This window comes from Biomphalaria glabrata, chromosome 5 (assembly GCF_947242115.1).
Source record: "Biomphalaria glabrata chromosome 5, xgBioGlab47.1, whole genome shotgun sequence".
NCBI classification, from domain to species: Eukaryota; Metazoa; Mollusca; class Gastropoda; family Planorbidae; genus Biomphalaria; species Biomphalaria glabrata.
Genome location: NC_074715.1, coordinates 33,061,833 through 33,085,551, shown reverse-complemented (window position 1 = coordinate 33,085,551; position 23,719 = coordinate 33,061,833). Strand labels below are relative to the sequence as shown.

At 31.0% G+C, this 23,719-nt stretch overlaps 3 protein-coding genes across 11 annotated transcripts in view; 2 read left to right on the top strand and 1 right to left on the bottom strand.

Annotated features, from left to right (window-relative positions):
* Positions 1–556: 556 nt before the first annotated feature.
* LOC106066168 (uncharacterized) lies at positions 557–13,107 on the top strand. Of its 3 annotated transcripts, XR_008778074.1 has the most exons (6): positions 2,290–2,364; positions 3,098–3,169; positions 3,583–3,680; positions 3,824–3,873; positions 5,082–11,609; positions 11,698–13,107. XR_008778074.1 is itself a non-coding variant. In XM_013225143.2 (5 exons), exons 2-5 carry the CDS (start codon positions 3,138–3,140, stop codon positions 6,021–6,023), a joined length of 1,122 nt encoding a protein of 373 aa, XP_013080597.1. In that variant the 5' UTR covers positions 557–625; positions 3,098–3,137; the 3' UTR covers positions 6,024–13,107. The 3 variants fall into 3 exon arrangements, 2 of the variants coding, with proteins under 2 accessions (XP_013080597.1, XP_013080604.1); XM_013225143.2 differs by lacking the exon at positions 2,290–2,364 and adding an exon at positions 557–625 and having other exon boundaries at positions 5,082–13,107; XM_013225150.2 differs by having other exon boundaries at positions 5,082–13,107.
* Positions 13,108–15,193: 2,086 nt separating this feature from the next.
* On the bottom strand, positions 15,194–23,481 carry LOC106066221 (ubiquitin-like-conjugating enzyme ATG10). Of its 3 annotated transcripts, none has more exons than XM_056030873.1 (6): positions 23,419–23,481; positions 21,182–21,286; positions 17,382–17,499; positions 17,178–17,275; positions 15,612–15,706; positions 15,194–15,366 (listed from the first exon to the last, which is right to left on the bottom strand). In XM_056030873.1, the coding sequence occupies exons 1-6, from the start codon at positions 23,464–23,466 to the stop codon at positions 15,285–15,287; spliced, it is 546 nt and encodes a 181-aa protein (XP_055886848.1). In that variant the 5' UTR covers positions 23,467–23,481; the 3' UTR covers positions 15,194–15,284. The 3 variants fall into 3 exon arrangements, with proteins under 3 accessions (XP_055886848.1, XP_013080660.1, XP_013080653.1); XM_013225206.2 differs by lacking the exon at positions 23,419–23,481 and adding an exon at positions 21,861–22,206; XM_013225199.2 differs by lacking the exon at positions 23,419–23,481 and adding an exon at positions 21,798–22,204.
* The window catches only part of LOC106066186 (single-stranded DNA-binding protein 3-like), a 68,320-nt gene continuing 67,463 nt past the window's right edge, over positions 22,863–23,719 (top strand). For 2 of the 5 annotated variants that reach the window (XM_013225188.2, XM_013225178.2), the window contains exon 1: positions 22,863–23,171. In XM_013225188.2, coding sequence (XP_013080642.1) covers positions 23,116–23,171 — 56 coding nt within the window. In that variant the 5' untranslated portion in view covers positions 22,863–23,115. The remainder of the gene's footprint in view (positions 23,172–23,719) is intronic. The other 3 variants (XM_013225164.2, XM_013225159.2, XM_013225171.2) reach the window with 3 other exon arrangements.

The window sequence follows — 23,719 nt, the reverse complement described above, 5'->3', positions numbered from 1 at the left end:
GAAAAATCTCGCCTCTTCTCGTGTGCTTCTTGATGTGTTAATGGTGGGAATTTCACAGATATAGTTTGTCCATCGTGGTTTGATGATGACCACTTTGTCATCCAGGGGGCTGAGGGCTTTGCACTGGGGTTTTATGCCTCCTCATGTGGCTGGTGAGACCTATGTGAGTCCGGAATGTTCGGCTGCACACTGGGCAGGTTATTCCAGCTGGAGCTAGTGTCATTGGCCTTGCTTTTCTTCTCTGGTGTTTTCTTCTGCCAGCGTTGTTCTCTTTTCCTCAGATTCACTTATATAAGATAAGAAGAACCTGTGCGCCAGTTTTCACAGCGCGACATCATGATGCTTTGTCATGTGCCTCTGTCTCCCAGGTGGCTGGGTCTATGCTGAACGCCTTCAGAGAAAGTTTGAGGGTGTCCCTGAAGCGCTTTCTTGGACCATAGAAAAGAAAGACGGGAATGTGGAATGGATAGGTAAGAAAAACTTACGTAGTTAAATTATTGATTCGTATCCTCTTTTTTTAGTCTTGGCCAATAGCAAATTTATAGATCTTGATTAGCAACAACCAGACCTAGATCTACTTCCGGGGAGATCATTTCAATGTTTGTGTGGAAAAAAAACAACATAGGTAAGCTATCTTATCTAGATCTAGATAGAATAGATCAAGATTTAGATCTCTAGAACTACACTCTAGATCTAGTTCCCGAGACATGCAGATCTAGATTAGAATATAAGACGAGATCTAGAGGAGGCTCTTATAGTTTGAACACCCCATCGGATTCTCCTTTCTAAACGGGTCGCTTTTTTTTGTTTGTAATTCATTTGTTTTTATGTTTGGAGCTAAAATCGACGATTCGGGACTGAGCATGTCTAATTTTAGATAAGTTCTGGTAATTTTGTTCCGTTTTTCCAAAGCAGATGGCAGTTATCTAGATTCTCGGTAACCATGTATGTTAAGCTGTTGTTTTAACCTCCCCCGGCAATTCATACCCATATAAGGGATGAAGGCTATATCATGAGCCTGTTTGATCGTAGACTGATGGGCATATCAAAATAAGCTTCCAAACATCTTTAGAAAGACATTCCAATCACATTTATACCGTTAGCTGTTAAATAAAATTAAAAAAGGGGGTGTCCAAACAAATAATAATGAATTCAGCTCATTCTCCTTTTTGAACACAGCAAAATCGTATTAAGAAATATTATTGGGATTAATAAATCTATGATTTTTTCAATGAATTAACATGACCTAGATAGAGATATCTAGAATATATAATTTATGAATGAAAGAAAAAGTGTGGGCTGCTAATTTGAAGCCAGAGACCATGCCCACTGCATGTGATCAAGCAAGATAAGCTGGCGGTAAGGAGAGGTATACACTCAGCGAGTAGTGTCACAAACTATCCAACAGGCAGTGGAAGGAAGGGGGAGAGAGTCATGAAAAGAATTATAAGCATCTATGGGAGGGAGGGGATGTTAAGGTGTCACAAAACGAACATCCAAATTATGAAAACAAGAAGAGGGTCCTTGGATGGGAGTTAAAAGAAAGACAGAGAGAAAATACAAGTAGCCTAGTAGAAAATATCATGTTTATTAAATTAAAATAATTAATTTATAGCTCTATAATCTATATAAATTTATTTCTGTCTGTTTCTACACATAGATTATATAGGTATTTAAATAAATAAACTATACACGATATATATATATATATATATATATATATATATATATATATATATATATATATATATATATATATAAAGAGAGAAATAGAGAGAGTATATGAGGAAATAGACTATAAATACATATTGTAAAATTGAATCTACTTCTTTTACTACAATCTAAATAATTTTTAAGTAACACCGATATAATTTATTAGCAATTACATAGTGGTGTTCAACACCGGTGCTCACTGTTCAACTAAAGGAGAAAGCCCAAAAACTGCGTTCAAAATAGGAGCATGAAGTGACCTAATTTATTTTAAAATAAAATCTTGACTATGGGTGGTAATACAAAGGAACACAGCTATTTTTATAGTCCTTTAGTTGCAGAATAAGAATCTGCTTTCAGTTTTTTTGTAATTTAAACCTTCACCAAATAAAAAAATAAAATAAAAAATTGACCTAGTTCCCGAAAGTCGGTGTTCAGTTATAAGAATCTACCATATATCTTAATTTAAAAAAAAAGGATGAAACATTTGTCTCAAAATAATCATGGTTTATAATAATTATAATCTGACTGCCACTGACTGATGATCTGCTGAGACTGCCTGAGACAGAAGACTGAGTGTCACTGACTCTCACTGAGTCTGAGTCACTGATTCAACTGATTGAATTCAGTATTCAGTTCAATCAAGACCAAGAAGTAAAGAATGATCAATGTCTGTAGCACTCGTGACTTTAGTAGTAGTTTAAGTACCACCAGTGCAGTGTACCATTAAAAAAGGCATTATCGCCTTATTTTTCATTGACATGAAATGTCATTACTCATCATTACTGCTAGTTGTTGATTTAATAATAATAGTAATAATAATAATAATTGATCTAAATTAGACTAAATTACTAAATCTCGACAATTAAGAGTAAAAAATAAAGTAATAAAGTATCTAGAACTAGATCTATTATAATACATAAAACATTGAACCATAATTTACAAATAGAAAAACAAAGCCTAATGAAATATTCAGAATGACACAAGATTCAAGATAGAGGCACATTTCTTATTCCTTATATGTAATGTAGGATTTAGCTAGAACAAATTTGTACAAGTACTCCATCTTCCCTATTGCCATTAGAGAATGAAATAGGTTGCCTGAATCAGCCAGGAAAACCAACGACTTGGCAGAGTTTAAGTCATTAATTAACATGTATGACTAGATTACACATGAAATGCATAGGACGTAATTATCTTCTTTTTTTGAAGTAACATCTGTAATTCATAAGATGTTGGGATCTAGGTACTGTGTTGCTGTTGTCATGCATTCTGTGCTAGTTTGTCACTGACAACAATTTAATCATTTATTAATTATTTATGAATGCACTATGTGTTGGCATAATATTATGCTATGATTAAACTATGTATTATTCACTTCAAATAGGTTCAGCATATAATAATGAGAAAACTGCGATGGAAAGAGGATGAACAAGTGTTATTGTTTTTTTTCAAGAAGGTAAGTGCATTTTTTTTTGTGATACATTTTTCAATTTTGATTTTTACCGTTCTTAACATTTTAAGTATATTTTATAGTAAAAGTTTTTAACTTATTTAAATACCTTTTAATTAGTTCATTTGTCTGGCTATTTGTACTTTTGATTAGTATACTGTATAGCTATTCTAAACTTTTCTTGTATGCTTTATAAATTACACTTTGATAGCCCATAACTTTCTTTTAAGCTTTAAAAATTTCACTTTTCTATTTAGTTAAGTATAACCTAACATTTCAGACAATTTAAAAAAAAAAATAAATTTTGTTACCACTTTAAAAAAACAAAAGCTGAAATTTATACAATTTCGAAGTAGAATAAATTGTCACTATGCAAAAAAATAAATGCTCCCTTTACAAATTATAATAATAAATTCCAGATATGGTTCTCGAATTATGGAGTCTGAAAGATCAATCAATCGACTCATTCTTCTAATTGTGATTTTGGGACTGGTTTATTTTTGTTACTGCTTTTATTGTAAGTATTTGGACAAAGCTAGTTAATTGTGGATTGGATATTTATATGTGCACATGTGTGTGTGCATGCCTGGTGTGTGTGTTTTTTTTTTATGGTATGTTCTATTGCCAACTATTGTTATAGATTTTCTATTCTCGACACAGATGCTACACTACGTTGGCAAGAAGATGACTGGAACTCCAAACCTGCCAAGGTGACTTGTCTTGTTAGAATTTCAGTGAATCTGTTTTTTGTTTCGGAAAGCTAACTGACTGAATGGTTAAGAACTTTGCCTCTGAACCTGGGGTCCTGGGTTCAAATCTCAGTGAAGACTGGGATTTTTAGAGCGCCCCTGAGTCCACCCAATTCTAATGGGTACCTTACTTTAGTTGAGGAAAGGTGGTTGGTTATTGTGCTGACAACTTGACATCCTGCTGGTTAATTGTTGGCCAAAGAAATAGATGACCTTAACATCATCTGCCTTATAGATCACAAGGTCTGAAAGGGGAACTTTACTTATGTTAGATTTGAGTTTGAAACTCTTGAGATTTCAACAAATGTTTTGAAACAAGTTAGTCAAAGTCAGTATTTCCTAAACTTTTTCCTTAATGGAACACTTTGCACATTCTGAGTATTTAGTGGAACACTTTGCTTATTTTTTTAGAGAGATTAATTCATGTTATGGTCTACTAGTTAATTATTCCATTAGTTCATGGAACACCTATTCAAGCCTAGTGGAACACTAGGGTTCTGTGGAACGCAGTTTGCGAAACTCTGGTCTAATTAATCCCTGTTTTAGAATTTCAAATTTTTAAAGCAGTGATGCCCAAAATATGGCCCACAGGCCAGTGTGATCCCTTCTGGCCAGAAGAAACATCTGCACAAAGTGTAGAAAATCTCCTCTCCAATTCCAAAATGATCTTTTCTTAGGTTAGGACCTCTCAATCTTTCTTGAATGGATTGTTACTGATAATAAGTCAAGATATTTGTTTTCAAAAGAAAATGTGTCTCTTTTTAAAGCAAAATATAATTTAGAATATTTTATTAAGCTTAGCAGTGACGAGTATATTACGCTGCTTCATAGTAACAAAGATATGACTAAATGAACTGTAGGCTACTTTGCTGTTGTACTCATTTTTTGTTTTTTCATTATTAAGAAATTATTATTCTTTTATAATATTGAGGCATGATTTAATTGATTAGTAGTCAATATACTCTTTACAAGCAACCACTAGAAACTGTTTTATTTATGAGAATTTTCTGTAATGTGAAAGCCTATTCTGCTTAATCTGCCTTTCCAAGACATTTTTTTTATATTTGAATTTTTTTGAAAACAAGAATGTTGTTAAAAAAAAAAATATTTAATTCCATATGGCAAAGTAAAAAAAAACATGTTTTAAAATTTCTTTCACATTTTTTCAGAAAATTGATCATTTATATTTAACTGATCCTGATGTCAAAGCCATTCATGAAAGAATGGTAGCACAGGACAGCCGGTTATCTTCAGAAATTACCATTGTAACAGCTTACTACAATCTTGGCAACTTAAATAAAGGCAAAAAGCTAGGCCTAGGAGGCTACACTCCAGAGCAGTACAAAAACTGGATGTCTGTATTTGGCAGGATTGACAATCCCCTTATTGTATTTACAGATTCACAAGATGTCATTGACATATTTACTGAAAGCCGTAGGCATTTTGAACCTGAACGGACCAAAATTGTGCCTTTAAACAGGACAAGCCTCTGGGCATTTTCTTTAGCCCCAAGGATAAAGGAAATTTTTTCACTCCCTGGCTATCCATCACATGACCCCAATACAGTGAATGAGAATTATTCTTGTGTGATGCATGCTAAATTTGAGCTGGTCAGCAAGGTCATAAAGGAGAATATGTTCTTTACTAAATATATTAGTTGGCTGGACATTGGCCTTTACCGAGCAATAGTTAGTGAGAAGCATATCTTCCCTATTAGGCTGCCACCAGGTTTTGACCAAGACAAAATTGCCTATAGTGGTCAGCACAAATTTGACAGCACTCTATCCCCGTACCAGATAATTGAAGAAGACAAGACATGGGTAGGAGGGGCCATGTTCTTAGGACGTCCAGAGGTGGTATATGTTTATACACAAGACTATATGAGAAGTGTTGAGAAACTTTTGTCTGAGAAGATGATGAGCACTGACCAGCAGGTCATCTACATCATGTTCCAGCCAAGTTTTCCCATTCAACCACGTGTTGACATTCAGATTTACACCACACACTCCACAGATGATTGGTTTTATCTAGGATACACTATCAAGGAAACTTGGGATTTTCATCTTCGTAAAACAGCCTCTCTATTAAAGTTTCTGCATTCACTATTGTGATTATCTTGTATAGTTAGTTTGCTTTATCTGTAAAGAAAGTCTCTTTGTTAAGTTGGAATTTAAATCTTGTGTGGCATCTATGTGTGAGCTCTTATTTTAATATTTAACACAAAATTCCTTATTTGCATTATTTAGTTTAGTATTTATTTAACAAGTAACATTATAAATTAACTTTTACTTATTAAATTTCATGGCAATGGTTAAACTAGTATATCATTTACAGTCATTTATTATTCTAAGGTTAAGTCACAGTGGCTAACAAGCCAAGCATTGGCAGCTGAACAGAGCTTTTAAGTTTGAATTATCTTGAGAGAGACATGAGCATTTTAAGTTAGGATTTTCAGATTGTCTAGACTTTTATTGTTCTAACCACATTACATTCTTGCTTTCTATTAGCCATATATTCTAAGGAGTTTTCTTACCTTGAGAATGTAACACTGTTTGTTTTTTAACTTGCAAAATGTAATACAGCCGACACAGATCACATCATTTATTTAATTATATACATGAGTTGATCAATCTGATATCATTGATATCAATAAAAGTTTTATGGAAGGTTGTATGTTAGAACATTTTATCCACATCATGTTTTTTTATTCTTAAAAGCATTCAAAAACAAAAAAAAGATCTGAAGTTTTTTTTATTTCTAAGATTGTTTTAATGTTTTAATGTTTTTATTTGATTATTTGTTTGGTTTGTGTAGTACTTTTAAATCCGAGGTTATTTTTTCCCTTATATAGTCTCCTGTAAGGCTAATGCTAAAATATATGTTGTTTTTTTTTTTTGTTTTTTTTTCAATGCCATTTGTTTACTAGTCTATAGATGGTCTTGAGGCTTCAAATTAGACTAAAGTTTTATAACAACATATAGGGTCAGCTTAGTTCTTTCTTTAGTAAAATTAAACAAATAATGGAGGGTGTATCCATCTCTGTAAATGAATAGAGTGAACTTTATCAATGACAAACAGGTCACATACTTTCACAACAAAATACATTAGTTCATTTCTAATTTCATTTTAATTTGATTCTCTGTCAGCTAGTCAATCGAACCACTATTTTGAATGTTCCCAATGTTATAATAGGTGACAGATTATCCTTGTTAAGCTGTTACCAATGAACGAACCAAAAATGTATAACCCAAAGCAAGCATCCCAGCTTGTATTTGTAAAAGCATTTACATATTTTGTTAGAATGTATGGAGATATCATTCTCAAGGGATTTTTTGATGTGAGAGCATAGAGAGATTTAGCTTAATAAGTTTTTTTTTTATTTAACACTTGATAAATGGAAAAAAATGTTGCGCAAATTGTTTGTGATCCTGTTAAAATCATCCGTATTTATAAAATATTCCATGCTTTTGAGATTTGTTTTAGACTCTCAAATGCTAATATTTTTGTTATCTTGACATAATGAATGAAAAGTTTATTACTATTATTTTGTTAAGATGCATTTCAGTGTTATGTTTAAAAAAAAAAGAGAATTAAATGTTTTTTGTATTTTACTTCACTTATTAGTGTCTCTCAAGCAAAGAAACAGTATTAAAGGATTTAACAATTGAGTGTCATTGTATTGCTCCAAAATTTTAAATTAAATGACAAAAGCATTTTTTTACAGTTCCAAGCTCAACAAATAAGTTTTTTCACAGTATTTTCAATGTATGGGTTATGTTAATTGGATGTCTACAAAAAGGATTGAATCACAGTGAAGTATGTTCGTGTAGTATTAATACTAAAAGGAATAAGAAATGGTATTTTAAGACATTTATTGTAAAGAAAATATTTTTGGAAATAATATAAATAAAACACCTCAAGATAACTGATATGAATCTAATAATTCTTGAATAGTTGCATGCTTGGAAGTGGTGGATATGAAGGATTAGGCTCTTATTTAGATATTTTTTCAGAGGCTTAAGATTAAAGGATGTAACTTGAATGTTCTGCTTGAACTGTACCATTTTTTTCTTGATCACCATCTTTTGTTATTCCTTCCCCACTTTTGAAGCATTCTTTTTGCTTCTAGGAATTGTAGGTTGAATCTTAAACATATTCAACATAGATTTCTCCTGTTTATTGTTCCTTCCACTTTGCAAGAGGAATAGGCAATAACTTGTATGTTTATGTTGAACTACACAAAAAGTCATTTCAACTTTAACCTGACCATAAGAGAAGCTATCAAATTGGTCTTAGTGGGATAAAGCTTGTTTTGTATTATTACTGGGTTTTTTTAGTCAGCTTTATTTAATAATCTTTTCAGGCTGGTTTTATAAATTAGACACTTTTTGTGACTATTTTTAGAACATGACAGAATGTTGAAAATAATTGGCCTCTGATGTGTTGGAGATTGAAAACACATTTTCTTTATTGACTATGTCAACTATCACCCCTAACTTCTTTTGTATAATATTGACTGAACATTTTGATTTCCATATTGCTGCTCTCTTTTTTTAAATAGCTTATTTTTAATAGTAAGGAAACATAGAATTACTGTGTCTCAAATCATTTATTAGCTTTAGAAACTACTCTTACTGAGTCAAACTTACTGTATATTAAATTTTACTGGGAAGCCTTCATTTCTTTGAAATAGCAGAAGTTAGATTTTAAAAAAAAGCGTATTCATCATTAAACTATATTACACAGTAACATCCAAATAACATTTATTTAATTCTACATATAACAGATTGTTATAGATGGACTGTATTCAATCTAAGGTTTAACATGATTATAATGTATTGTATTAATTTTTATGCTAATATTAAACTAGATGAGATTAACATTTTTTTCTTTCCATGACACATTGATTTTTTAAAGAATTTTTGGTGCAGCCAGGATGATATATGAACATGTATAAATCAATTCTCTTTTGACTTGAGATACACCAACTCTACTAGTGCATCTTGGATATTTGAATTACCTGCTTTACTTCGTTTTGTCTGATCATAAATTACATTCTATTTTGCTAGTTCTTTTTTATTTCATTACAAGTGAAATTCAGATATTTGGACTTTTGTCAATTTGAACTTGTCCAGTGATATACTGCTTGTAGAAATCCATGTGTAGTACTTATTTATTTGTACAAACTGAGAATTATTCGTCAACAACTGGGTTGTTACATAGGAGAGGGTTCAAAAGTCTATTATGGTGTGCTTCTCTTAGTTTTTTAATGATTTAATTTAGTAATTAGAAGGTTCAGATTATAAAGAACAAATTTATTAATGACTTCTGTTTGTTTTTTTTTTGGTGTTTAATAATGAGACTTTGGGGCAAAACTAACCCTTACTGTTATCATAGATTTCTAAAAAATTGTATAACTTTACAACCTGAAATTCTGATATACATCTTCTTTCAGAAAGAATAAATCAACAACATGATAAAGTGTCATGCAAATATGCATTTCTTGCTTTCTTGCTCCCAAGTCAACCATGTTAGCTTGGCAAAATGAATTTAGCTAAATATGTGATTGTATTTTATCAATTTTTATGGGTATCTTGGTGCAATTATCTATGAATTTAGATTATCATATTTATTATCTTTTGCTTTCTTTACAAATTTTCTGACAGTTTTTTTCTCTCCCTATTTGCCGTTTAGGATTCTGATGTGAAACAAAATATATGTGTATTGGATCAAATGGATAATAATTAAATTTTTACAGAAATGATTTTTAGTCTCAAACAGCACATTGTTCTCATTTGTTTTAATTATGTGTGTATGGCATTTTCTGCAAAGGTACTAAACTGTTTCACTGTATGTTTGTTCTTTATCTGGCACTATGTCAGACTATTAAGTTGATGCCATTGTGTTTCATCTACAACAGTGCACTTTGGATTGTAATATTTATTGTGTACTTCTATCATCTTTAAGCCTAATTATTTGAAAAACATTTTGGATAGTTTTTGTAATTTAAAGAAGATTTAATACCATTGTTTATTTAAATTAGTCACAGTGAAGTTAAATTGATCCAATTTCTAATGATGGTATTTATGAACATAAAAGTGTTGTATATTTTCTTGTTAGAAAAAAAAAGGGGGTGGGGGGTGGGGTAAAAGATTTTAAATAGTATGTTAACAAAATCAAAGATGTATTTAACTAGGATAGTTTTTCTTGATACATTTTGTGTCAGTGGATGACATTTTGTGATGGACATAAGAACTTTGTTCAAAAGATCTTACAGATTTCAATGTATGTGCCAAGTAATTGCTTGCATGAGAAGACTTTAAATAACTGTTTGATTGCAAATAAAAAGTCAAGTGAACTTTGATATTTAAAACTCAGTTCTGTTGAGCAATATTAGTCTTGCTAATAATATAATGAAAAAAAAATCATTTATAACATGATTATTATGCTAAAATAAGGAAAACAATTGGTTTTTACAAACAGTATTAATTATCTGCATTTCTCACATGATTATGAGAAATTGTTTTGTTATTGCTATGGATAAATGCTAAAAGTAGACCAGGACATGCTTGTGATTGTTATGTAGACATAATATCTATAACTTGTCTACTAAAGGGGGACAATTATTTGCATTGTAAATGTTTGTGTGATTTTTTAATTTCAATGAAACGAAATATTTGTATCAAATATTGATGTACATATTTCTTTATTTCAGCATATACACATAAAAGTTTATCCAAATATAAATAAATATTTCATATGTAGATTACAAAATATTCTAATTGAAATATTTAATGTGATAATTGTCTTTTGAATCCGTGTTTTAGCTTGGTACTTGACACTCTCATCCATTACTACTGCAACAAACAGATTGTTGTACTACAGATGAATTTTTGTTTAATAGAAAATAATACAAAAAGTCTACTAAATAGCTTGTGATAATCATTAAGACAACCACAAAATAAACAAATATCGAAAAATTGAGCTACATGCCATATTGCTATATAAAACTGCCTACTGTGGATTTTTGTTTAATTGGTTATAGATCGCATTGTTGATAAATGCTTTAACTGCATTTTCACTATATTGCTAAAAATGAGTCATATCTTTGTTTCTCTGTTCTTATAAAAAAAAGTTTCAGAGGTAATAAGCAAATGTCATTGAATGGTGTTTAAGAGGTCTGGTGATGGACTAATGTCATTTAATGAGTTTCTGTGAATTTTCAAACATTTCTACTGGCTGACATTGTTCATTCATTATGCATAAGTTCTGCATAAATTATGAATTTATTATGCTTAGTCGATACAAATGAATATGAATCCTGAATTGTCTGCTGTTTCTTTACCTGGTGTAATGATTAGACTATATATATATATACAATCACAGTGGTGCCATGAAGTTTGGTTATTGCCAAATGAAAAGTATTCCTTTTCACCAGTAAGCAGTACATATTTAGCTCTTTCCAAATTTAGAATCAAGGTAAAGTACAGGGGTAATAGTTACAACAAAAAAATGTTTATACAAGCAGTCCTGCAGGTCATTAATCTCTGTCAATGATATTTAAATGAGACTTTCATTTGAACACCAACATTATGCAGGTGGTAATCATTGACTGAGCTCTAAGTACAAGTATATCCATAGGGTGTTAGGTAGGAATACAATATGAAGCTTTTGTTTGGCTGCACCAAAGAACTAAGGTAAAAAGTCAAAGTCCTACTTATGGTTATTTCAAACAGATACATTTTGAAATAATAACTTAAGATATCAGGAGCAATGAGAACTAAGGTAAAAAGTCAAAGTCCTACTTATGGTTATTTCAAACAGATACATTTTGAAATAATAACTTAAGATATCAGGAGCAATGATACAGAGACCAGCAACAATTGACTGTAAACCCCAAGACTTGTTTCAGTTATTGACATACATATTAAAATCAGCAATCTAGAGGTCACATGGTAAAAAACAACAACACAATGGTGGTAGTTTACTGGTACATAGATTTAAGCTTGTTAGTTTACCTAACCCAAATACTAATACATGGTATCTAACTGTATGCATTTATATGTTGGGATTTCTGTTGGCAAAGACCTTTCTGAACAGCATGGTGCAACATATTCTCTTGAGATAGGGTGTATTAGAAAAGCAAAAAAAGGTTAAAATAAATATTGAATCATAATCATTATTTCCAGGTCTAACTTTGTAACAAATATTTGAAATAATTGATTTTTGTATTTATAAGACAAATGTTTAATTTGAGTAGATTTTTTTTTTAATACAGAAATTCTTTTTTCCTTATTTCCAATTGTAACTTTGTAACAAAAATTTGACAGAATTGATTTTTGTATTTATAAAACAAATGTTTAATTAATAAAGAATAAAGTTGTTTGTTTTTTAAATTACAGAAATTATTTTTCTTTCTCAAAGCCTATTTGATTGTGATATGACTATACACAGATTTTTTACTTTATTTTCAAATTTTAGATGTCTGTTTGCTTGTAACAATTAATACATACCTGTTTAGGCTCTACATTTTGTTCTTATATTGTTTACTGAAAACTCAGAAAATTGATAAATTTGTAGAAATGTTGTATTATGTTATGGACAAATGAATTTTTTTATTTCAGACCTATTCATGCATTTATGTTTTTGTTAAATGAAAGTTTTTTGAGACTGCTATTATGGATAAGATTTAAGATTTATTAACAGGGAATGCTGGTAGAAATCCCATTAGTTAAATCAGCACGTCTATGAAGAAATGTTACTCCAATCAGTGTAGTACATTGATTGATATTTATATATTATGAGATAATGCAATCCATTTAGTTGTGTTTTGTTCTAACTCAAGCTTTTTCAAACAGACTTATTTTAATATTGGTAATTTCATCAGCATCATTAGTTTATTGCTTTAGTTTGAATAATCAATGCTTTTTAGTAAACTGCATTCCATTTGTATTCAATTCTCATTTTTTAAAATTACATTTTTTAACCATTGCTAGTAACAAAACTTTGTTTTTTGACATACCAGATACGGTTAGCAAAGTAAAATAAATGTTATTATTCCATATTCAATTTTTAATAATTAATACCATACTATGCTGAACTCTGTTTTTTTTTTTCACATATATGTTTTGTTGTATTTATTGTTATGGCTCTGAGGTTTATTTGAATAAACACAATAATTCACAAATACCTTTATCCAAATGTTCTTTTTTTTTTTCAAAGATTTTTAAAATAAATGATGAACTGAATTTGGAAAATGAAAAAGAGACTATCCTTTCAGCAATATAATTTTTTCATCAATGAGACATTTGTCGTCTTCAAGTCAAAACAATTGAGAATGAGTACAACATTTCATGTAACTCCGCAGACCTAATTGTGAGTTTGTGAATACTGAGTTTTTTGAGATTTTGGCACAATTTAGGCCATGTCGTGCCCGCCCACCTGAATACTAAGTTTTTTCTTCAGCTGTCTCTTTCAGAAGCCATTAGCAGCCAGCTGTTTTCCTCAGGCAAACAGACCCTGAGTTGGTCTTAAGTAGGTTAAAGAAGATCACATTTGGCATATGGTCATCTTCATATAGGATGTGTTCTACTTAGTGCAGATGTTGAAAAATAAATAGTACCTTTACTCTGTTCACAAAGCATTTTGTTATTTGAAAGGAGGTCTTCCAAACATTAACCCATTATTGTATGCAGACCCCTTTAACAAAAATGCCTCCTATAATACATCCAGATCTTGAGCCATACAAAAGGGGTGTGAGAACCAATGTTTATTGATAGACAATGGAAATCTATACATTCCAACAGGGATAGGGCATGACAAGGCCTAAATTGTGACGATGTGCCAAAAATCCAACAGGGATATAGTGGATAACATCAAGTAGAATTAAACAACACAATTAATTCAGCATTAAAAACAGGTACTAGACTCATGTACATGAAATCTGTCCACTATCTGATATGTTCCACCTGGAGTGAGACATTATCACCACAGAAGTAAAACAACTCAAAAAGCAGATGGAAAATTAATAAAAGTATTAACAAGAATATTTAATACAGTATTTATTTTTGTATATTAGAGTAGGTGCTCTAAGGTTGTGAAGTGGTAATAATTATGAGCACCACTTCCTATAAAATTGATCCAATAGCTCATGTCTCACTTAGTCTGTGACAACAACTCCTGGGCTTCATGTGTCTCAGAATTTGGGCTAAGATTCTTAACATTGGTAAGAGAATGGACAAAGGCCAGTAGCTAAGCCAAAAACCAGATAGCTTATGGGGTGAGTGGCTTGTTAGCCCTGGATGGCTACCCTACTAGGAAATAAAATTCTCTGAATACAACTTTTGCTGCCTTGTAGGAATCAACCCTGAAGTAAAAGCAGGACCTGGTGACAATGGGTAGTAAGCAAGGCTGCTGATCCTAAATTGCATCAGTTATTTGCTGTTCCTTTTTACACAACAGGTACATGGAGACGTCTGAAATCAGGGCAGCAAGGTTGCAACAATAACTAATGCCCAGGTTTTCATGGCTCTATGAAATGAAATCACAATAAATTATATTTACTGTCTGTTAATATATAAACCATTTACATTTATGATATGCAATATGCTCTTTTAATTCACAACACTCTGTCATTAGGATGCCAGAATATCTGTAAATTCTTTACTAGCCCAATGGCTCTTTGAAATACTTTTATCAGCTACAGCTATGCATATTTTGGAATGAAATGTCTGTTTTTTAAAACAGTGAATGGAATGTTTTAAAACTAAGACTACTATTAAATAATTCATAAGGTAAGCTTATACTGCACAGAAAGTATCATGTATTTTTTTTTTCTTCCAAGAAAGATGTAGAAAAAGTTCCAACTATTGTTTGGGAAAGGGGGGGGGGGGCTGATCATTATTATTTGCTGTTAGTGTAAGTGATTCTGCATACATCTACAATGTCAACAAGGCAGCTTTTTAGATTATGTCCATTTATTTCTGTTATAACTTATTAAATTATTTATGTTGAAAACATGCAGTTTTCATTCAGTCATTGCAACCATCATAAATATCTGATAGAAAATAATAAAGAAAAAAATTTTCACAACATTTTGTTCAATCTATGGGGATATTGTGGAAAGGATTTAGTCTTCAAAAGTCTTAAAATTGCTTTAAACGTAAGCACACACACACACAAAATACATTACAATGGTAATGCACCATATTTAAAAAAAAAACAAATAAGACTTTATATAATGGAATTAGAGGAAGAAATTACAAAAAAAACAACAACATCATAACATTGTAACAATTTATTCAAGATAAGAATATGCATGAAATATTGATCATTACAGTATGAATTAAAGATACGATTAGGCCAAATTCCATTTAATCCTTACACATGTAATCAGAAGGGATATTCAGACCAACCATTGGTCCAACAGTACTAAGCCAACAAGCCAAATAATTTCTGAAATTAAAAACCAAAATTAAACATAAAAAAACATATGGATCCAATGATTTCTTTTTATTAGATACTAAATACATTTAATAAATTAGTACCATTTTTTGTGTATAAAGACAGATTTGTTAATTTTAATATTAATTAAATAAGAAACATATCCTCCAAAAAAAAAATAAACAATTTTTTAAATTTTAATTGATGCACCATTTTTTTTAAATTCTAAGATGGGCACAGAATGTAGCAGTACTTACATTTTCTGACTTGACTTTGATATGACCTGGGCCATGAAATCAGCTGTATGACATGGATGAAGTTGTAAAAATGGCCGCCCAAGTAGAGGATGTTCCTGAAAGTATACATAGTTCTATTATCAGCAATTTTATTATGTTAAGTGACAAGGCACTGTTTATTAAATTTCAAAATCTTTTTTTCCTTGTTTAAAATTTATTTTGTAGACGTGATCTACACAAAGAAAACTAAAATTCTTTCAAGAATTTTAAAACATTTGAGTCAAGCAATAAAATTGGGGAAACTTGAGGTATAATAAAGATTGTTTACAACAATTATTGATTGATAAGAACAAAATTGATTTTTTAAAAGTTTTAAGTCTAATATAACTTTTTTAGTAATCCTATAGAGCATTGTCAATATTGTGATTTGTCTGTCCCTCAATCATGCTTAGATATCATATAATTATTGAAAATCCTATTTCACCCTCATCTTAATCATGCTGGATAGTAAAAAAGCTACTCTCGCTTCTATACAAATAAACCCCTTTGTTTTTAAAAGTAATTATGCAATATTGAAATCAATACTTTTGTTTTATTTTTAAAAAAGGTAATTTAAAGCTTCACATAGTACTTTTCTCAAAAAAAAAAGAAAGACTTTGACAATTCAATTTCATTATCATCTTCATCGTGCTTGACTTTCATAGAATTGCTACTTATGAGCCTCTAAAAGAGTGTTCTTTCTCTTTAAAATTAAATGTGTATACTTTAAGAAAATATATTTATAATGTACCATTTATTTTAAAAACAAGATTACAAATAGCCTACAATTCATCCTATCCTGTATACTTGCTGTAACAAGGTGAATATGATTACACTATTCTCTTTATTGTACTTAAAACTTGTATCTAGATTTAAAAAAAAACAACATGCCATTTTGTTTTAAAATGAAGTATGCATACTGTATGTGTGTCAGTGTAAATCCTTTTAAAAACAAGACTAAAAAGGCAGTTTTTTTTATTCAAGAGTTGTAAGGAATTCTGTAAATGCCATTTAGGTGTGAGTATGTGTAATCTGTGAGTATGACTGACCTGCAGAGGTCACCTACAAGATTGTATAATCTGTGATATGAAGGACTTTCAGTGGTAAAATACAAGATTGAGTATATGTTACTGTGAATGCCATTGTGTTAATGAAGAACAAATGATCTACTGAATATCATTTGCGGAAATATATTAGACTTACACAAGCATGACATAAAGCACATTCATATTGATATTTACAGCATTGATAATTACAACTGGGAGAAAATGGCATAGGACAGGCCAACTAGGAGTGCAAGTGTATAATTTCTGGATCACATATTGAGAATAGACCAAATGTAGTATGGGGCCACAAAAAAAAAGTTGCTTATGGTCTTAATTGTACCATTGTTTTTAGCAACTTGACTCTTCAATTACATTAGGTTCTCCCATGTTGTCTAAAGTGTGAGCTTACCTGCTGTGTCAAAGTGATTCATCTAAATTACCTGCTGTGTCAAAGTGATTTATCTAACTTACTTACTGTGTCAAAGTAATTCATCTAGCTTACCTGCTGTGTCAGAGTGCTCCATTTGTTGTCTTTTAAATGTGTTTGATAGTGTGTAGGACACTGACTCCAAACTTCATCTAAAGGTAACAATCTACCATCTATTGAGAAAAAATAATGAAATCAGAAAGGGGAGAACAAAAGAATTATGATAGCTACCTTATGTTCCCAAATGTAAAGATATTTTGTCAATCAAATAATATTTACCATTTGTAAAGATATTAAAATACAGGACAGGAACAGCATAACTTTCATTGTAAACAACATGATATTCATAGGTCAGTGTTTTACTCTCACTAACATCTGGCATGCAACTGACATCTTCCTGCCATTGAATCAAAACCAAGTAAAAAAAATATATTTATTAACTATAGTATGTTCTTGTATCAAACAAATTTGGGAATGGAAAAAAAAAAGACTTTTATTATGTGAAAAAGGAAAGGAGAAGACAGATGATCACATGTAGTCATTTTATTATTATGTCCCTAAATATCCCATAGCTATCATCTCACCTTGTATTCTTAGTGACAACACTGAACAAATTAAAAAAAAAAGATATAAATCAATGATAACATTTTGTTCATGGCAACATTGCATGGGAAAAAATGCATATAATGTTACTAGCATGTAAAATTTCATTAAGAGGTTGAATGTTTTAGTGAGCAATTGAAGTTGCTTTTTTTTTATACACCATAAAACACAATGTTCATATAAAAACAAAAACACTAGGTATGTTCATGGGAAAAAAAATATTCAAGAAAAAAATCTATGACTGCTTTTTGAAAATATAAAAATAATTTTTTTTTAAATAAAGCTTTTTTAAAGTGCAGTTGTATCAATTAATTTGGATGAGCTATGTAATTACATTTGTAATAGATCTAGACCAGTGGTGCCCAAAGTACATCCCGCAGGCCAGATCCGGCCTGCGACGTGGTTCTATCCGGCCCGCTGAAACGTCAGCACAAATTGCAGACAACCCCCCCCCCCCTTTTCATCAAAAAAAGTTGAAAAATGTATTTTTACAAATGTTAGGGCTCTCACTTTTCTCTGATAGGTTTGTAACATGACCTTTATCATTTTTCGTTTACGAAATGGGACTCTAAATGTAGAATTTACCAGCAAAAGTGAACGGATCTTTGCTATTGAAACATGATAATATGCCAACATATTTGATTTGTAAATAAAATGTGGCTGTTTAAAAAAACAACCACATGTATAACAGTATTATGAACAAATATGACAGCACTCTTGGTATGAGCCGCAAATAAAAGATTGTTTAACTACTTCTAGAGATTGGAGGATTGATGGAGAAAGTTATGAAAAAGAGAAAAGAAAATGAGTTGGTGGTAATACTAGCTACAATGTTGCTCACATTTGAAGTAGAGAAATGAAGCCACTTTCTGACGCGTAAAAAAAGAAAAACTTCCAATGTCTAATCATTAATGTAAGTTTCTAATCAAATAGTTTCAAGTCAATTTCATTTCGTTTTTTGTACCTTATCGGTCATGTGGCCCGCGACACGAGTGTCGGAAATATAAATGGCCCACATGATGAATAAGGTTGGGCATCACTGATCTAGACTAACAATAACAAATTTGTGCAATTACAAATATTTTTACCAATTGTTTTTGTTAAGTACAATTTCATGCTTTTAACTTTCTAAATAATAATAATAAAAATAATAATAATCTTTATTATCCATAAGGAAATTTGTCTTACAATTTGTGCATTACACCAAACAAAACATTATAATTATAGAAAACCAAATTATACATTCACACCAGACTCACTCATAATTTACATGTGAAAAGTTTATATCAGATAGTTTTTATTTAATGATTTGATTGCCAGGGGAACAAAAGAGTTTTTGTGTCTGTTTGTCTTTGCTATCTATGTCTTGTATCTCTTTTGTGATGGTAAAATAACAATATCCTGACCCAAATGCTGATTTTTTATTTCTAGAATCTTTTAAGCTTTTTATGAATACTTGTCTCAAACAGGGCCCAAATGGGGTTTGTTTTTTGCCAATGATTTTACCACCAGTATTTAGGATTCTATGAAGTTTATTTTTATTTTTAATGTTCAGATTGCCATACCAGGCAGTTATATTAAAACTTAAAATATTGCAGATGTGAGTGTGATAAAACATAGCAAAGGCCTTTTCGCTGACATTATACGCTGACATTTTTTTAAAGAGACTGCTGCTCTTTTTTGCTGATATAATCAGTATTTGCAGTAAAATTTAAATTGTTGTCTAAGTACCAAGGTATTTAAAAGTTTGCACTATTTCAATGGTCTCTCCAGTGACAAAAACAATATCATTTTCCTTCTTTTCCCTATGAAAATCAATGATCATTTCTATTTTTTTTTTACATTTAATAATAAAAACTATCTTTACAGTATTTTTCAATGCGTTCTATTTCTCTGAAATACTCATTTACGTATGAGCTCTCTGAGAGCAGGGCAAGAAGAGCCGTATCATCAGTGAATTTTGTGAAAGAGCAAAAAGGACTATTGGATTGAAAATCATTGGTGTACAGAATGAACCACAATGGCGATGTCACAGCCCCCTTGGGTGCCCTTGTGTTAACTAATCGTGCATTTGATATTAAATTGTTTACCCTATCCCTCTGAGGTCTCTGGGTCAAAAATTCATTAGCCCATAGTATTATATATTGACTAAGCTTCAATGCTTTCATTTTTTCAATAAGTAAATGAAGTTGTATGGTATTAAAAACTGATGAGAAATCAATAAAGAACAATCTTACATAAGTGTTAGGTAAGTCAAGATGTTTGTAGACACAATTTAAAATATTTAGGATGGCATCGTCTACACCTTTACCCTTTTGGTAAGGTAGGCAAATTGTAAAGGGTCAAACTTACTACAAAGATCATTTAGAAGAAACGCTATGATTATATCCCTTGTCTGGACCAGTTGGGAAAGGGTGGGTGTAGAAAGAACCGGTTATCTGGGTAATATTACTGTGATCGCCATTTTAATGCATTAAAAAAAAAAAATTGATTGACCTGAATTCGAACTTAATGGCTAAAGTCTCCTCAAGTAAATAAACTAACCAATGTGCCACGGATGGGCTAATGAAAATAGAAGGTTTTATAGTTATCTATTGTTAGTTTCAAACTTTTCTCTATACAAAGTAAAAGGGACTAATTCAACTTATACCACCACACTAGTCAAGTACAATTTATTTCCCTTGTTCAAGATACCAAACAAAATAATTAATTACCAATATTTATTTAACTAATTGTTCAAGATACCAAACAAAATAATTACCAATATTTAATTAACAAATTTTAAAAAAAATTTATTCTTGTTTCATCTGGTAAAAGAAATAATTGTGCACAATTTTAACTTGATCCAAGATTGGGTGTGAGGGAAATAAGGTACAAACTTTTGACCAGACAGACAGACAGATTGAGTTGATATAAACTTTGTAAAAAGAGTGTCTTAACTGTGAATGAACTTTCAAATACTGCCATTAAAATGTACCCCCTCTTTTTACAGTAGTAGCCAGCAACTTAACTAACCTCAATAGTATTTAGATGTCTTTACCCATTAGACCTGGAGATACTCAAGAATAAGTTCAAAAATCTATTAGGAAAATTGATAGAAAATTCCTGAATGAGTTGAAACCTTATTTCTAGCTGATAGCCATTTCATCTTTAAGCAGGGGATGACTATTTATGACTCTACAACTGATACATCTGCCCACACTATCATATAAATATATATAAATATATATAAATATATATAAATATATATAAATATATATATATATATATATATTAAATGACTATACACGGTAATTACAGCTGCCAAATATGTCCAAACTAACTTACATATACTTTTAGGGACTGAAAGATCGTAAGCATTTGTGTAATGCCTTAAGAAAAAAAAAGTGGTGCATGGAAAACAATATTGGCAATCCCTGTCTTGAAACTATCAAATATAAGTAATTTAATTTTAATTGTAGACAAGCTTGTATTACCAAACTCTCAATTTCCATATCTGAAACCATTTGATTGCTTATATTTTCAAGTCTGTTACAGCACACTGTGGTAGCTAACATTTTCTTGAGCATATAAGTGCTGCTCTGTAAAAAATAAAATTAAAAAATTATGAAATCATTTTTTTTAAATATAAATTTGGAAATAGTGTAAGGGCAATAACTGTGTGTATAACTAAGTATATTTTAAAAACTGAGTTATCCCGTTTTCTTTTTTTAATCTGCGTAATTATTTACACATGCATGTTTTCTTTTTCCTTTTGACCTGGTTAAAAATGAGCCCACACAAAACCCTTTAAATATCTCTCTCTATATGCATATATTATCTTCATAGACACTAAATGTTGGGGTATTATATATCTATAATAATCTGACAACTTCGAAATCTGTTAGTCAAATGTAAGGTGGATTAGTATACTGCCAAGCTAATGCGCCAAAAAGAGAGAAAAAAAAAGTACTATATCGTCATTATATCAAATAGAGAAACCTATTTCGATTAATGTGTCAATTAAATAAGGCTGGCTTTATTTCGGTCTAAGACATTCATAACTTCTTGAAAATGTCACTACAATTATATAGGTTAGTGCTGGTCACTTACACTCGCAGTTACCAAATGCCATTTATCATCGATTTTGTTGGATATATCGACAAATTTTTTTACCAGGCTTTGGAATTCATCACGAGAAATCGAACCTGCCGCCATGTGGAAAGTGCAGACTGACTTGTTACTTGATCACATCATCTGGCGGGTCGATGCTAAGTAGAGCAACCGTTAGACATCCCACTATTTGTATGCTTTTGCTTTTGTAATGTAATAATCAGTAGGACTAACAGTATAAGGAAATCACAACTTTTACTTTGCTTCGTTACAAAGTGGATCTTATTTACGATTTAACTGGGTTGATTACTGTGTGAAAAATGAATTTATGTAATTTTTCTCTAAAAAAATCGTTTCTAAAAGTAAAAATAAAAACTTTCTGAAGTAGAGGAAAGGGAAAAGAGGAAGAAGGAGGGGAAAAAGTATTTAAAAAAAAATAATAATAAAACGTAAAGAAGGGGAAAAAATAGACATTCTCCCTGCTTAATGGACTCGTCCATCAACAACCAGTCTCGCAGCACTTCAGAAACTATTGAGCAAAATCTCGAAGAATATAGGTCATAGCTATGTTTAAGTGTATTATTGAAATCTGCACCTCTAGCAAATGTTGTGTTGTAGTGTTGTTTTAAGCGAAGTGTCCCTAAAATACACATTACAAATTAATTGAAAGAAATACTTTTTAAAATGTTCTCCACCTTTGTATTGAATTATATAAGTAATTATGATCATTGCAATAAGAAAAACAAATGTTATTTTTAATATTGAGAAAATTAAAATTTTATTTAAAGTACAGCCTGCTTTTACCAAATTTTCACTCTTAAATGCGACAAAATTTTGGTAAACATATTCTAATATACATCTAGGGCTAGTATAGAAAAAAAAAAGGATTAACAAGTTAGGCATTTTTTTTAGTAAGGCCAAAAAAAAAAGCCAAAAAAGTTTTTTTTTATTTAAATTAGAAAAGCTCCATCTGGTTTGCCAAATTAATTTTTTTTTAAACCTCAATCTATAAAAAGTGTTCATGCAGTTGTCTTATAGTTTATTAATTTATAGATCTAGCAATGATCATAAACAATCAGCGGGAAGCTAAAATTTTACTAGGATCCGATCAAACTAGATAACTGGCAAGTCGCCAACGCGTCTTTGTCGCCGAACTGTGCGAGGATAGTGAAAAATCGGTTTTGCAGCACAGCAATTGTGCTATTTTGGTCGACCAATCAAATAAAGGCAACTGACAGGTCTAGTTGATGTTGGCAAGACAACGGGGTCAGTGTCGTCCTTGATGGCTTGACAGGTGCGTGACAGTTCAGCTCTCAGCATGTACGCCAAAGGGAAAGGTTCTACTGTCCCCTCGGATGCTCAAGCAAGAGAAAAGTAAGTAAAATATGTTTTTATTTACATTTGCTATCGGTGTCTTTAATGTACCTTACGCCATCATCACGTCTCCCCACCAATATTAATCGCCTTTGTTCTCGTACACAAGATTCCACCTGCACACGAGGATGCCCCATTCAAACATAGCGACTATTACTATAATAGCTGTTACAGCTATTAAACACACGACCCGTGAAAGTTTACAACCAGTTATTTCATTAGTAGTCTATTTTTCTCTAACAACTACCAATAATGATGGTTCAAAGATGTTTCCTTTAACAATAATAAGCAACATTTTACATAGATCTGATGTATGTTATGATTACTTCTGTTAGCTTGAGTAGATGTAAACAAATTATAAACACTTTTAAAAGTATGGCTACTCTAGACTAGATCTAAGTCAGTGAACCGGGTCCACTTAAAACATTACGAGTGATGTCCCTTAGTCCCTGTTTCAAGCCTTAAAACAGCTGATTTGATTGATTCCAAAACATAATTTAAACTCTTAGTAAAATATTTTTAAAATGAAAAGGCCTACACATTTATAG

What these genes read in the sequence shown, in the direction of transcription:
- LOC106066168 (XM_013225143.2), top strand. Translation starts at nt 3,138, where the DNA reads ATGAACAAGTGTTATTGTTTTTTTTCAAGAAG. An exon ending in TATTGTTTTTTTTCAAGAAG is followed by an intron (nt 3,170 to 3,582) that starts GTAAGTGCATTT and finishes AATAAATTCCAG; the next exon opens with ATATGGTTCTCGAATTATGG. An exon ending in TTTTTGTTACTGCTTTTATT is followed by an intron (nt 3,681 to 3,823) that starts GTAAGTATTTGG and finishes TTCTCGACACAG; the next exon opens with ATGCTACACTACGTTGGCAA.
- LOC106066221 (XM_013225199.2), bottom strand. Translation starts at nt 21,902, where the DNA reads ATGGCGGCAGGTTCGATTTCTCGTGATGAATTCCAAAGCCTGGTAAAA. An exon ending in GGCATTTGGTAACTGCGAGT is followed by an intron (nt 21,287 to 21,797) that starts GTAAGTGACCAG and finishes TATTTTTTACAG; the next exon opens with AGCAGCACTTATATGCTCAA. An exon ending in TTTTAATATCTTTACAAATG is followed by an intron (nt 17,276 to 17,381) that starts GTAAATATTATT and finishes TTTTCTCAATAG; the next exon opens with ATGGTAGATTGTTACCTTTA.